Here is a 14,890-nt window from a genome sequence, read left to right as displayed (position 1 = left end):
GCCTCCTTTGAAGATATGGTGTGTACTGTCAGTGCTGGCGTGGGGAGGGGAGGATGCTGTGGGGAGAAAAAGGATAAAACCATGCAGCCACATTTGCTCTCCATGAAAAGGCAAGGGCACTGGTGCTGAGAAGACAACAGCATGGGGGCTGAGGATGCTCCCTGCTTTTTACTACAGTCTTGAGGGGAGGTGATTACAGGCCATCTCAAAATAGCAAGAGGGGCAGCTACCTCCTCTCCTTTCCCTCTCTGTCTTGTGACCAGATCTGAATACCCACCTTGCAGCCCACAAGTCACTTATAAAGACATGCAAGAAATACATTTGTTACTAAAGGATCCTCTGGTATCCACAGGACATCCTCACTTGTCCCTATACCATCTCTTCAATGTCCAGCTGAGTGGGAGCTGTGGGAGGGATCCTTAAAAGGAAGCTGGGTGGATTTGAAAATGTCATCTGAAGAAAGGCAAAAGGGCTGAGCTTCCCCTGCTGGAGCACGTGCAGGAGGGGAAGCAAGAGCAGGGTCATGATGGAACACAGGCTGGTTCTGTAACTGTGGGGCCAGAAGGGCCTCCAGAACAAGCAAGGCCAAGCCCTCTGGCCAGTTCCTGGCCTTGGGCTGCCTGCCTCAGCTGGGAAGGAAAGGCTCCTGGTGCCCTGTCAGCATTTGTGGACGGTACCAGCCTGTTCACACTGGTGATGCTTTAACACTGGTTCATGCCTCAGCTAGCACTTAAAGTTCTCAGTGCCTCCAGCTTCCTCGGAGCACTGCCTGCAAATTCCCTGAAAGGAGAAACAAAGGTATCCTGAGTGAATGAATATCCTGAGTATGGGGAATTCAAACTCCTCCTTTCTGCCTCTGGGGTGCCCTGAGCCCACCTCAGGACAAAGAGCCCATCTTCACCCTCACCTTTAATTCCCCAAGCAGCCAGCACAGGACCTGGCAAAGGCAAGAGGGAGCTGTCCCCAAGGAAGACTTGAGTGCAGCAGAAATGGATTGCCGCTATTTCTGTCAAGGGACAAACAGACGGAAAGCATTTTTGGTGTCTGCCAAGTGAGTCAGGTTGAATCGATGGCCAACAGGTGAAAATTCAGAGTGCTGCTTGTGGCTCCCTGGGTGAGCCTGTCCCCTCTCGACCGTGCAGCCAGCCATGGTGCTCAATGCTTTTCACTGAGATTTATCCAACAGGGACAAGGTAGCTCTTTTTCAATGATGAAGGCATGGAAAGATTCCAAATTAGTACTGTCATATTTGCTATAGATGATACCAGTAATAGCTTGAATAATTTTGCAAGGTTTCTTTTGAGAAGGAACTTGTGGGAAAAAAACCTGCTAGTTCTGCAAGAGATCATTTAAATTAGAGTCCTGGCACTTTGCATTGGCAAAAACTGCTTCATGATTGCAAAAAAGAGAAAAAAAAATGACAGCACTGTAAGGAATTCTTTTAAATGCCTTTCCCTTTTTAGGTTTTCTGATGTTGTTTTAGAAAGAACAGCGCTGCTCGCTCTGACCACCAGATGGCTGTGGTCCCTCGCACACCCAGCTCGGGCTTCCCAATTGCAGAGGACAGCCCCTCCCTTGGCAGTGACCTGCTTAAGGCTCTGCCGCCTCTGGGGACAGAAACAAAACAAAGTTTTTCCGTAGTCTAGTATTATGCTGCAGCCATCAGCCCGGTGCAGCCCCGCACAGCGACCCCTCTAGAACATGCATGCACCCACAGGTTGTGACTGCACAGAGGACGGGCAGGGGGGCTTGTGCTCTGCCTAGGCATCCTTTAATAACCACACTGGGAACAGGATCCTGACCTGGACAGATATTTTGCATGACCCAGAACAGCTGTTGCTATGCCAGATGAAGAAAGACATAACTTCCTTGTACTGGGTCAGAGTTGCTTGACATCTCCAAAAACTAAACATACACTAAAAGTTAATGAGAATTTCCATGATGTTTGGGTAGCGTGATACTGGGCATGCCAGCATCACATTCATACAGGCAAAAACTTACATGTTTTTCTTTTAGCAACCACTAACCTCCAAATAGTACATGAATTTTTTTAAAGGGTGGTAACAAAAATACGTCCTGATTTCCCACAGCATTGTCTCACTAAGTCAGCACAGAAGTGTCCCAAGCCAGTACACTGGGAAAGTTGTTCTCCATTCCACAGGACTTTCATGTTGCTTTGCCGTGTCAAAACTTCCTCAAAGCTTATTTTGAATAACAAAATTCTCCCTCCCTTCACAAAATGAGAATAAAGCCACTTCCCCTTTCCTTTAGATTACTGTTGGTGCTGCTAAGGGTGGATGATGATACAAATAAATGAGAGGAAAAGCAGGTTCTCCAGTGCTCAGGAGCAAGGGAAGAGAGACGGCCATTGACAGAATCACTCCCCATGAGGACAGGTTTGCTGCAGTGCTGTCTCCAGAGTCTTCCTGCAAGGCTGGACATTGGCCCTTGCCAGGCAGTCTTGGACGGGGGGTGCAGGGGTTGCTACACTGCACAACAGAGAGGCTGGGGGCTCAGCCCTGCCAGGGAGACTCCTGGGGGCTCTGCAGCAGGGATTTTCTTGGGGGGATCAGGAATTCCCTCACCGCACAGAAAAGCTACATGTGCCTGTATCCAGGCTCTTGTTTTCCTGGCCAATCTCAGCAGAAAAGCGTGGATCAGGCACAAAGCAAATTTGACAGCAGGGTGAGGCAAGGACACGGCTTTCCTGTGGCTTTAGGGGAGTCTCTTTCACCAGCACAGAGTGGTAGGAAAATCTGTATTTAGAAAGGTTGATGTGAGGCACTTCACTGGTATTTTTAGCTGCTTGACCAAAAAAAAAAAAAAAAACCAACAAAAACTTAAATGCCAGATCAGTCTCAGTGAGAAGGAGGCGGCAATTTCTCTGAGCTCTTTAGCAGTCTTAGTCCAAAAAGAAGAAAAGAAAAAAAAAAAAAACAAAAAGAAAATTTAAAAAGGCAAGGTGTGGGTGATCTGGCAGCAGTGCCCCGCTGCCCCTGGGCAGGGACATGTTTTGTGCTGCATCCACACCATGAACCACCAGCTCCAGCCGGGCAATCGGGGTGGCTCACCCCACACCAGGCACCTTCTGTCTCGCCACTTGCCGAGTACCTTTGGTCCCTCTTGGCCTCTGCCAAACCACACCCGGCAATAGAACAATTCAAATCCCACGTCGCCTTGTTAATGATTATTTAGCTAAAGAGCTGCCGCCACCGTCCCGAGGTCCTGCTGTGCCCAGCACTGCTCAGGGGAAGGGCTGAGCCCAAAGCGCTGATTCCTCGGTGCCTGGCATGCTAGAGAATGCATCTCCCCAAAAAAGGGGGGTATTCTAGCTCTTTTGCTGGAATCCATAAGATCCATAGTGCACAGGGTTCTCCAATGCTGAGCCCACTCTGCCCTAAACTGAGGTCGTTGAAGTAATATCTGCCCTTTCGTACCCTTCTTTGGCTTATTTCTCTTCGTCAGCACGTATCTGTCTCCCTCTCAAGACAGAGAACAGCTCTGTCTCTGGAGTAAATAAGGTCCTGCCTGCCTGCCCTGGAGCGATCTTTGGTAATGAGTGAAGGAGGGAGCACAGTCTGTGCCATAGACACCCTGTGTGTGTCTTGAGTAAGTCGCTTAAATTTGGCACATCCTGAATGCCAGTCTCTAAAACGGATTCATTCCCATACATTGTTCCCGGGTTTGCTGTTTCGCACCAGCACAGGTGAAAGCCGGGTGCCCATCTGGCACCCCAGCGTTCCTGTGCCTTGATTCCCCCGTATGGAGCGGAGACTGTCCCGGTCCCACAGCAGATGGACACGGCAATCCTCCCCGTCCCCGGGTCAGAGCGGGGTGCAGCTTTCCCGGCTTGGAACACCAGGTTTCCAACCCTTCCTGCCTCGCCCGGCGCGGCTCTGGGAAGGGCAGCTGAAAGGGGAACTCTTTGTGGCTGCAAGCGATGCCGCACGTTTCGCCAGGGCATGAGCCCCAAAAAGCCGCGGCGGGCTCCCGCTGGTGCTGAGTCACCCTTTCCCGGCGGGCGCGTGCTGCTGAGTCAGGGTCAGGCGGGGACGGCCGAGCCAGCGGTGCGAGGGGCTCTGCTGAGTCACGGCACCGCACCTCGGGCCGGCCGTGCGGGGCGGCGCCTCCGCTGCGCTGAGATTGCAGCTCCTGCTCCCGCTCCCAGTGCTCCGGACAACTGGAGAATTCTCCAGAAACAGGCCCTTCCCGTGGCCCAGCACTTCTCCTGTACCCTGCACTAGGGAACAACGCAGAGGTGATTTGGAAACCTTGCGGGGAGGGGGGACTTGGGTCTCACTTTCTGTACAAAACTTGGCTTCCCGTTCCTCCTTCTCCTGAGAAAAGGGTGTGAGCACTGTGGTACAAGGTCCTCTTTGTAGCATACGTGTGATTTTTCAAATCCAAAGTTTCATGGTTTGTTCTGTCTCGCAGTCAGGGCACACTTTGTTTTCACGGTTGTGAAACTGAAACATAGGAGGCAGCAGCACTGACTGAAACATTTGCACAAATGGGATTTTTATTTGCAAACTCTGCCCCATTCCCTTCCACGCCTCCCTTTGGCTGCCAAAGCAGCTCCTAGCTGGACACAGGATGGATTCCCATGACCACCAAGACTCTAGGAAGCACAGTGGGCTCTATGCACCCTCTTCCAAAATTTCAGCCCAGTGCACCCATCACCTGCTGTGTGCTTAAGGTCACTGCCTGACTCTGGTCAGGCACATGCCTTGCAGGGTACTTGCTCTGTTCTCCCTCCTTCTCCCTGCTCTGTTTCCAGATAGCCCAGGCTCTCTCCTTGCTCATAGCTGTGTGCTGGAGACACCAATGTGCTGCAGCACTCATGTACCCATACATATATGAAAATATTTATTGCAATCTGCATTTCCTGTTTTTGTCATGCTGGTTCATTTATCCTGGGAAATATGCCTGTGCCTCCATCTCCCACCATGCTGTTTTCCAGGGTCCCTGTGGGGGGGGTTGCCTAGCACAGCCATGCCTGTCTATACAACCCTCTAAAGGTACCAGCAGTGCCAGCCCCATGGATAGCTGCAGTGCCTGAGCTCTCCGTAGGGATTTCCAGTGCACAGGACTCTCAACGTCCTTTTTCTTCACCTGTATCTTTGATCTAGACTGGGATTTTTAGATGCTGAGAGAGCAGGGAGCACAGTCAGTTCTGCCAAGGTAGGGCTGGGAGAGTTAATCTCCCTTTGGTAAACACAAATTAACACACAGGATATGCCTGTACACTCCAGCACAGACTCCCTTCTCCAGCAAATCATTTTAAGCAGTTGCTGTAACTCCTTTTTCCCCCACAATTACACAGCAAATCCTGGTCACCGAGTGATGATGCAGCTGCCTGGCTTGCACTCAGCATTTCCAGTGCAAACCAGGCAGCTGCATTTTGCTGTGTCACGGTTTGAGAGAGCCCATGAGCCCCTCTGAGCTGGCTGAGGCCGGTTTTCCCCACAGAAGCCGAGCTGAGCTGCTGGGAGCCGCCTGCCAGAGCCCAGCGCAGAACAGCGTTACCCACAAGGGACTCGGGAGAGCTGACTTTGCATCCCGTGACTGCCTGTGTAACTAGACATTTCTGGCCATAAATCTACTGGCAAAATAGGCTGTTAATGTACAAAGAGGAGAAAATTCCCCACTTCCCTGTTCCACATGGAAACACTGACCCCTCAGTAACTTTCTGTTGTTTTTAACCATTCATCTCCCATCCCGTGACTAAGCGTTTTCTCAGGGCTGGGATGTGCAGACAGGCTTTTAAGCGCAGCAAGAATTTTTACAAATATCTTGCCCGAGGCTATTTTATTCATCTTTGCTAGAAATCCCCTGGGCAGTTTTGCTGGTGTCCCCACAGTGAGTAGCTCTGGCAGCACCCAGCCACAGCTCACTGGAAGGGCAGGAGACAGCAGGGCTCCTGGCAGGCACAGTGGAGACCACAGCTCTGAGACTTCAGTGATATTCAAGCAGAATTTCCTAGTGACCTGGGTGTGGGCTGGCCTCTGATTTCCCATGGCCCACTATGCTCTGGGAGCCAGTTTGCTCCTTCCACTAAAAGCACTCACCTCATTCCCCATTCATTGCTCTCAAGGGGTGACTTCCAGAGGTCTCTTTGAGGAAGAGATGGTCCCTCTCAAATCCCTGCTGGCACACTGTCTCACTCGGTGGCACTGACCTCCCACCCACCAGCAACAGCACAGCAGAAGCAATTCAAGCCCCTGCTGCAGAACACTGGGGGGGCAGAAATGCTCCAGGCCAGCAACTGCAAAGATGATGACACCCCACTTTCAGTTCTCCTTCCATCTTGCTGCAGGGCATTTGGGCCTTTCCAGAGAGCTAGGCTGAGTCTCACAACTGCTCCATCCCAAGAAACCCAAATAAAAGAGAAATCAGACAGCATAAATCACTTACGGGGCATGGCTTGCCCCATAAGTGTCATCTCCTGGCAGAGGTGACCTGCATCTCTTGTGACCTGCCCAGGGGAAGGTAAAGCTCCAAGAGCCAGAGGAGGTACTGCTCCATGTCCTGGTACAGTATGGTTACAAGCCAGAAAACCTGCCTGGAATGGTAGCAAGATGACTAGAGACCCTCTACTTTTTCCCCCCAGTCTCATTCAGACCTACCACAATACTAGATTAAAGGGAAAAGAACTTTTGGATATGTCTTTTATAGGGCCTCCAAGCATGCAGCTTCTTGGAAGAAGGCAGGTGGGCACACTGGGAACAAAATCATTGGCTTGAAAGCACCCATAAAGTCCCTGGGAAGAACTGGGTGCATTGCCAGGGTTCCAGGTGAAAGGAGGGGCAGGGCTTGAGGACTGGATTTTTTTTCATAGTATTTCACAAAATGAATAATACACTCTCATAATATCATTCTTATTCTCATGTAATTTCCATATATCCTCTACTTCCCTCCACTAGAACTAGAGGTTCAATTTGTGCTCCAGCTTCTCCTGTCAGAATAGGACTCACTGAAAAGGCCAGAAAATGAGAGCTTTAAGGAGTTATGCCCAAGAGAAGCATTCTTTCTGGGGCTGTTCCTGTGGCAAACTGTAGTTTTGATGTTTTCAGGAGGGACTGGCCATGGGGCTGTCTGCTCTATTCATGGACTCTGCACTCTCAGGAGATGCCTGGGGATTTGTCATACTTGCTTTGAAGATTCAGACATCCTGATAAATTTATTTTACCTTCCAGAAAAGCAAGCAAGTTGTCTGCAGTGGCATGGGGGTAAGAATGGAACATGTCAGCTTTTACCAGTGTGCACTGTTGCTTTAAAAGACAAAAGCAAGGCAGGAAAAGTCTGGCTGAGTCAGGATGGAAATGCTGAGTAATCCTTCCTGAACACTGCATGCCAGATGTGTGCTGGAGTCAAAAAAAGAAGTGTGGAAGGATACTTTTTCCACAACAGCTTTTTAACCTACAGCCCCCAACCCTGCTGGGGCTGGTGTGGGTGCAGTGACAGGGAGACAGGCAAGGTGCTGGCTTGGATAGCAGCACCCACAGAGAGTGCTGCTGCAGAGGGACAGCAGATGCCACAGTGCTTCTCCTTCCACACAGGCTCTGCCTCCCCACCACCCCCTGCACCACTGTACCACGGAATTTCTCAAACCCACAGAACAGGGAAATGGTGGCTCTAAGTGCCCTGCTCCTTTGGGCTGAGCACAAATGTGTGCTTTTCCAAAGTACAGCCAGCCAGTGCATCACCTGTCCCTGCTAGCCCAGCTTCCAGCATAGCTACAGGTGGGAAAGAAGGGCCCAGCTTCATCTGTTGGCTGCTTCACTGGCTACTTTATCAAAAAAAAAAAAAAAAAATCCAGCAGGGCAACAGCTACTGGCAGAAGCACCGTGTCCAACTCTTTTCCCAAATCAGAGGAATTATTTGCCTTTGAAAGTCTCTGTGGACTTCCTCATTTCCCCCAAGTCCTGTATGCTATCTTTTCAGCTACCCAGCCTCCTGGGAATCGAGGAGATGGTGTGCTATTTACCTAAATTGCCCTGCACGCTGCTGTGGCAACAGGAGCCAGCTGTCAAACAAATCAGATGCCATTGTTTCCATGAGCAGGAGAGCATGGGATGGGTTTTGCTGCGCATCGCTGCTGGCACACCTGTGTTGGCTCTCTGAAAAGGGACAGGGCTGACTGCCAGGGGCAAGGGGGAGCTGCACATGGGCAGGTCTGGCACAGCTATGGTTATACCTGAGCTGTGCCAGAGCAGGCGAGGGTAAGGGCTGGATTAGCTCTCCAGGCAGGGTGCGAGGCACACAGACTGCAGTGTAGGGCGAGGAGGCTGCCCTCTGTGCCCCAGGAATTAGCTCTGTAAATCCACCCTCCTTGTCCAACCCCGCCGTCCCCAGGACAAGGAGCACTTCTGGCAGTACCCGGGCTCTGCCTGCCACGGGCAAGGCACTGAAAGGGTTACAGAGCCAGGCACCCTCAAAAGAGAAGTTTCTGGACGTCCTCTCGTTTTTGCTTAGTTATCAAGATGCATCTGGTGACTTCCTTCTGGTTCTCGGGGGCTGCGGGCCAGGAGCGCTGACAGCGGGGCTGGGAGGGAAGTGCTGCTGTGTTGCAAGAAGTTTGTGCTCGCACTGAGGTCAGCGCCTCACGTGGCCTGCCCTATAAAGCTGGATGCGGGAGCCGGGCTGCCCAGCTCAGAGCTCCACTGTCCTGGGGGCTGAAAGGAAGGAGCAAGGCTCGAGCAACAGCAGGGAAGCAGAGGAGTGGAACGACGTGGAGAAATCATGGAAACTTCCCAGTCACACAGCTCCGAAAGGTGAGAGCGGGACGGGAGCGAGGGAAGTGTTTTGTCAGAGGAGGGTTGTGTTTCTCCCCTTGCTTTTAGGAATGCTGTTCCTGTTCCTGCTCTGCAGGGAGAGGCATGCTGCTGCCTCCACCTCTGGATGGAGTCTGTCAGTCTTCCTTGCTCAGGACACTATTTGGAACGCTGGTGCTCTCTGAGTCCCATCCACATCTCTCAGGAATGTTCTGCTCCTTTTTCTGCCACCCCAGGCTCCCCCTTTTGTCTTAGAGAGCAAAGCTGTTTTGTCAGAGGAGACAGCACTAATACCTGTTTCACTGTTCTTCCCCAGGATGTCCACAGACCTGTCAGAACTGCTGAAGGAAGCTACCAAGGAGGTGCACGAGCAGGCAGAGAACACACCGTTCATGAGGAACTTCCAGAAGGGACAGGTGTCACTCCAGGAGTTTAAGGTGCTTCATAACAGCATTGCTTGGGGATGGGATTTCCTCACCAGTTAGATCAGATGGGCTGACAGGGGACTAAAAGGGGGAGGACTGGGGCCAGTGCAGGTGAGAAGGATGAGGACATGATGTATCAGCATCTCCTCTCTCGTATTCATATGAAAAACATGAAACTTCTGCACCCTGAGGTCCCACTGGCTCCTCTTGCAGAGGGTGGGGAAGGACTCTGCATATCACAATGGGCAGCCAAGTTGAAACAGGAGAAAAAGGACAAAGAGGTTGATGGGACTAATGCTATTGCTTTTCTCTTGCTTCATAAATGCCTGCATGTTATTATTGCCAGTCATAGTTAATGGAGATAGAACTATGTTCAGATACTTGAGCAGCTGAAATGCCCAAAAGAGGGAGAATTCTGTATTTCCAACACTCTAGGCAGCTGCAGCTAGAAATAATGATGGGATGGTGAGAAAGTGAGGATGTGGGATCATTGCTGGCACTGAACTTTGCATTGTCACTTGAGTTTTACCACAGCTGAGATCATGAACAATAACTCAAAGCCAGACTGAGTTTGAGCAATCTGTGTCTGCTGCTAACAAGCAGGAGCCTGTTGCTTTTTTCAAGATAAAAGAGAAACATTTCCACATATTAGCCTAACCTGGCTAGAAACAATTCCTGGGATCTGAGCCACATAACAAAGCCAAGAGCAAAACCAAAGTAAACACCTGGGCCAGAAATTCCTGAGAGGCTATAGGAAGTGACACATGGACTAGCAAATAACAGCTACCAATTCAACCTTTGGCTTAATTACTTTGTTGTTGGATTGTTCCTTGACAAATAAATCCACAGAAGTAAGAAAGAGACTGCTTATTTCTGACAGGTGACATTCAGAATACTTAGCCAAGCATAAATTCAATCTCAGGTGCTGACTTCCTGATGTAAGAAATGTGGCATTGGTTAGGCAGTGATCTTTGAGGCAGGCAAGCTGTAAAAAGACATTCAGGAATAAAACTTGGTTTCTTAGATGATTTTTACATGCTGTCAGGCAAATGAGATGGGACATGGATTTCAAAAATTAACAAGTGTTTAAAAGCCATGTTTCTCATTAAACCACTACCTGCCTCTGAAAACAGTTGAGCTACATTTTGGCTAAATTTGGAAGGCAATGTTCCCGTGTTTTGTTTCTTTTCCGGTAAGCTGGGTAGCGGGTTACTGTTTAAAAAACTGTTTTTGTTTACTCTCTTGGCAGACCTATATATCTGTCCTGTTACGTGACTCCTCAGATGGTGGATATTTGTTTCCACAACCAGTCACTGCCCATGTGCTTATCAAAGTCCTGTTTTCTGGCACAGTGGGGCAAGGTTGAAACAGGAACTCTCTCACTGCAGAACTGATTGCTTTGTGAGAAAGTAAACAGCTTTCTCTCCTGTGAGCAGCATAATCCCCCCTACCCAAACCTGATTCACTTCTACTGCAACACCTTTTACCATTTTTACGATCTTTTACCATTTGCTGCTCACAAGGGGTCCCAGGGTAAGGAAGGGGTGGTGTAGGTGTAACAGCCTCTGAGAACAGAATGCCTGGGAAAGGAAAGAACATAGCTATATTGTCTCAGATCACGTGGAAAAGCTGGCAGATAGAAGAAAGTATCACATAAGCTGGGAAAAACAACAATAACAATGGTTTCAAAATAGAGGGGAGAACACAGCCTCACAGCACTCCTTCACAAAGGCATCTTTCAGAGGCAGGCTGTGCTTCCAGATCCCTTTTATCTTGTCTCCCTGGGGCAACCGAGGAGGCAACCCCACTTGCACGCCTGAGTGAGCAGAGTGGTGGTGCCTCAGTTCCCAGGACGGTGGGATGCTGACATCCTAGGGTGACACATAACCAGGGTATGTCATCATCTCACAAGGCCCCACAAAGGGAAGCCACATTTTGGAGCATTCAAATTTAAACAATGTACCAGAAAGGATACCTTTGGGAATACCCTCTCTATTGACTGAGGGAACGGGAAGAGGCCAGGAATGCTTAAACAGGGCTCCAGTTGACATCACATCAAACTGCCAGACTTTAACTTGAAGGCAAGGCAGTGACTTCAAGAGCAAGTAAGTAAGACCAATACCTGCTGGAAAGGGCTCACCTGATGGCTATCTGAAGCAGAAGGGAAGGGCTAAACAGTGTCTCCCTCTACCTTGCACTGTTTTCCACGTGGGAAATCTGCAACATCACAGATGTTTGTGACTCATAGTGGGTGTGCCCACGAGTACCTTTATTGTTAGTACAGTTCATCCCAGAGACTTGAAAATGACAAACAGATGCACCTATAGCTCATCCTCTTTCTTCTCTTTCAGCTGGTTACAGCATCCCTGTACTTCGTCTACTCTGCTCTGGAGGAAGAGATTGAACGGAACAAGAACAATCCAGTTTATGCCCCTGTGTATTTTCCGGCGGAGCTGCACCGCAAAGCTGCCCTGGAGGAAGACCTGAAGTACTTCTATGGCAGAAACTGGAGGGAAGAGATCCCCTGTCCTCAGGCTACTCAGAAATATGTCGAGAGGCTCCACTACATAGGCAAGAATGAGCCAGAGCTCCTGGTGGCCCATGCCTACACTCGCTATTTGGGAGACCTGTCTGGGGGGCAGGTGCTGAAGAAAATTGCCCAGAAGGCCCTCCAGCTGCCCAGCACTGGGGAAGGGCTGGCTTTCTTCACCTTTGATGGGGTCTCCAATGCCACCAAGTTCAAGCAGCTCTATCGCTCCCGCATGAATGCTCTCGAGATGGACCTTGCCACTAAGAAAAGAGTCATGGAAGAGGCCAAGAAAGCATTCCTGTTAAATATAGGGGTGAGTAACAACCAGCTAGCCCTGCCAGCCCACATCCTCTCTCAAACAAGAAAATAGCTACAGGGGAAATACAAGGCCAGTATTTCCACTGGGCAGCTTATGAGTTGTGGATCAGGGCGAGCTGATCAGAGTTGGATGGCCATGCTTCTCCAACGTGGCAGCCGAATAAAACAATGGTCTCTGAAAAGCTCTTCTCCCTCCCTTAGTGTTTGAATCCAGTCTCTTCCCTGTGCCACTATTCAGATATGAATGAGGGTTAATACTGGGAATGGGGATTACTACATAGTATCTGTCCTGCCTCTGTGGTGAAGTTACACAGATCCACTGTGCACTCTGACTAGGTGACAGGCACCTTGCTTTCCTTCCCATCAGAAGGTGGGCAATAGCCTTCTCCTTAGCTGAAAGCTTCAGGGAGAACCTGTAAAAAGAACAAGGAGTTTGAAAGACATCCTGTTGATCTCACAGGCAACTTCTGTTCCATGCAAAATGTGCCTGGAGACTTAGACTAAAGCCTTCCCTCGAGTCTTCCCTTAGCTCCTAAAGTGCCTGGGGAAGGGGCAGGTGGTCCAGTGAAAGAAGAAGAGGAGGCCACATAATGAGACAGTGTTCCTTCTCCTCAGATGTTCGAGGCGCTGCAGGAGCTGGTGTCCAAGGGCCAGCAGAATGGTCACCCCGTGCAGCCACAGGCTGAGCTGCTTCGCACGAGGAACGTCAACAAATCACATGAGCACGGTAAGACACTTCCAGGGGCAGGTGCTTCACAGGGCTCCTTCCTTTCCTTCTCCTCCTCTCCTCTGTCCTTGTTTGTAAAAGCCATTGGGAAACAAGCATGAGGCGCTTGCCCCCTCTCTTCTCCAGCCATCAGCAGGTACTGCAAGGAGAGGCACTGCTGTGTGCAAAACTTCTTCTAGACATGGCAGAGCAAGGATAACACATGTGGGCTTGTCAGAAAGTGTGTCAGGGAGGAAGCTTTACAAAAAGAGACTCCTCTCTTCACCTCTAGGGCTTTAACAAATGCAAGGCTCATTCACCACAGGGAAAACTGATCTTGGATTCACGGAAGCAAAGGCATCAATTTTGGGTGCTGCAGATCAGCCATGATGCTGTGATGCTGACAGAAGGTTCTTCTGGACACAGTCCTATCCAGCAGCCTGTCCTTTTGGACTGTATCTCCCTCTGATCATTTTCTGCTTCCCAGAAGTATTGCTGAAAACACTCCAGAGAGTGTGCTAGGTTTACAGTGAGCACTGCTCTGGATAGTGGAATTTAACCAGGCTGTACCTGAGTGAGGAGTGAGCTCAGATGTTTACAGAGCAGAGTGGTTTCCATGAGGACACACAATTCAAATTAAAAATCCCTTATGGCCTATCCATTCTGAAACTAAAATAGAGATTTGTTTTCAGTGCATCCTGGATTGAACCACAGTTTTTCCATGGCAAAGATGAAAAGCAAACCTTGCCTTAAGCATCTCTGGATAGTGAAGCTTAAAGCAGCTTCTGTGGGAGAGGCATTAAAAGTTCTCTGTGAAACGTTGCCATTCCTTTCCCAATACAAGTAAAATTTTCAGAAAAATTTGGTGTTGGATGAGGAATCCCATCCTGAAGTTGCACTGCAGAAATTGCTTGGAGTGCTGAAGACTGTTCAAGGTCTTTAGATGCTTAACTAATTAAATCAGTGAGAAGTAGGACACAAAAGGCTTTTTAAAATTCTGGCTTCAGTATTGGGTGTCTTCTGCACACATCAGGGGTTTGATGGAGCTGAGCAGTGCACGTGTAAATTCTGGCTTCAGTATTTGTGCGTCTTCTGCACACATCAGGGCTTTGATAGAGCTGAGCAGTGCACGTGTAAGCCTGTAAGGAGATGAGGGAAGAGGTTGGCAGTCACCTACAGGCAGAGGGGCTGTGGGCCTTTGTGATTCCCAGGTCAAGTCTGCTGCTTCCCCTCTCCACGGGGAGAGCAGAACCTGCTGCCACTGTTGCTCCCAGCTGGGCTCTGGTCTTCCCTGGACAACTCCAGCAGGGTGTGCTCTGGCACTGGGGAGAGCAAACACTGCACCGTAGCAGCTTCTTGCCACAACCTCTTCTCACTTGTCTTTATTTGCTTTTTCTCCCAATTTGGTCTAGGTCCAGCAGCTGGGAAGGAGAGCGAGAGGACGAAGATGAGGAGCACGGACACGACAGCCACCACCGCCCTGGTGCGGTGGATCGTGGCGCTCAGCTGCCTCGCCATGACAGTCGCCGTGGGCTTGTTTGCCATGTGAAAAAGCAGGACCTTCACCTTCTCTTTGTGACTTCCCTCACCCTGAACTAATCCATCTTCCCCAGTCCTTGTGAGAGAAATTACCCCTGACTGGGTACTGTGATCTTGGTTCTACCACTAATACTAGGAGACTTTTCTCCCCAGAAATCAAAGAGTGCTGTAAGGGGGTTCAGGCAAAGTTTCTCCTGTGCTTGGTGTGAGCTCTTCTCAGAGACTAACTTTATCACCAAAAACCAAGGGTGCAAAAGGCGAAAAACAATGGCCAAGAATTGTCATTGCTTTACAGAGTGCCTAGAAAAACCCTACAGGATCAGAAACACAGCTTTGGCATCTGTCTTTCCTCAGAAAGATGGAGCTCCTGGGAGCTCTGGTCAGTTGTTTTATACTGCTAGATAATACTGTGATCACTTTCTCTGTGGAGCCACATGCTCCCATGGGTTAGTTTTACACGACACTAGTAGGTCTCTGTTATTTCTTTTTTCCATTATTTTTGTCTTTGAAAAACAAAAGACAGTTGTTGGACATACAGTGTCATTCTTGTCTGGTTGTATAATTTATACACATAATAAATTTCAATGTAAAGTCTTCA

The 14,890-nt window shown here is 49.6% G+C and overlaps 1 protein-coding gene across 1 annotated transcript; it reads left to right on the top strand.

Annotated features, from left to right (window-relative positions):
* The first annotated feature begins 8,650 nt into the window (after window positions 1-8,650).
* On the top strand, window positions 8,651-14,890 carry HMOX1 (heme oxygenase 1). Its single transcript, XM_084206793.1, has 5 exons — window positions 8,651-8,774; window positions 9,091-9,211; window positions 11,551-12,042; window positions 12,663-12,774; window positions 14,166-14,890. The coding sequence occupies exons 1-5, from the start codon at window positions 8,743-8,745 to the stop codon at window positions 14,300-14,302; spliced, it is 894 nt and encodes a 297-aa protein (XP_084062919.1). The 5' UTR covers window positions 8,651-8,742; the 3' UTR covers window positions 14,303-14,890.

This window comes from Fringilla coelebs, assembly GCF_963513975.1.
Source record: "Fringilla coelebs genome assembly, chromosome: 5".
NCBI lineage: Eukaryota > Metazoa > Chordata > Aves > Passeriformes > Fringillidae > Fringilla > Fringilla coelebs.
Note: the sequence above shows the minus strand (reverse complement) of the source record. Positions and strands in the feature narration are given on the sequence as shown.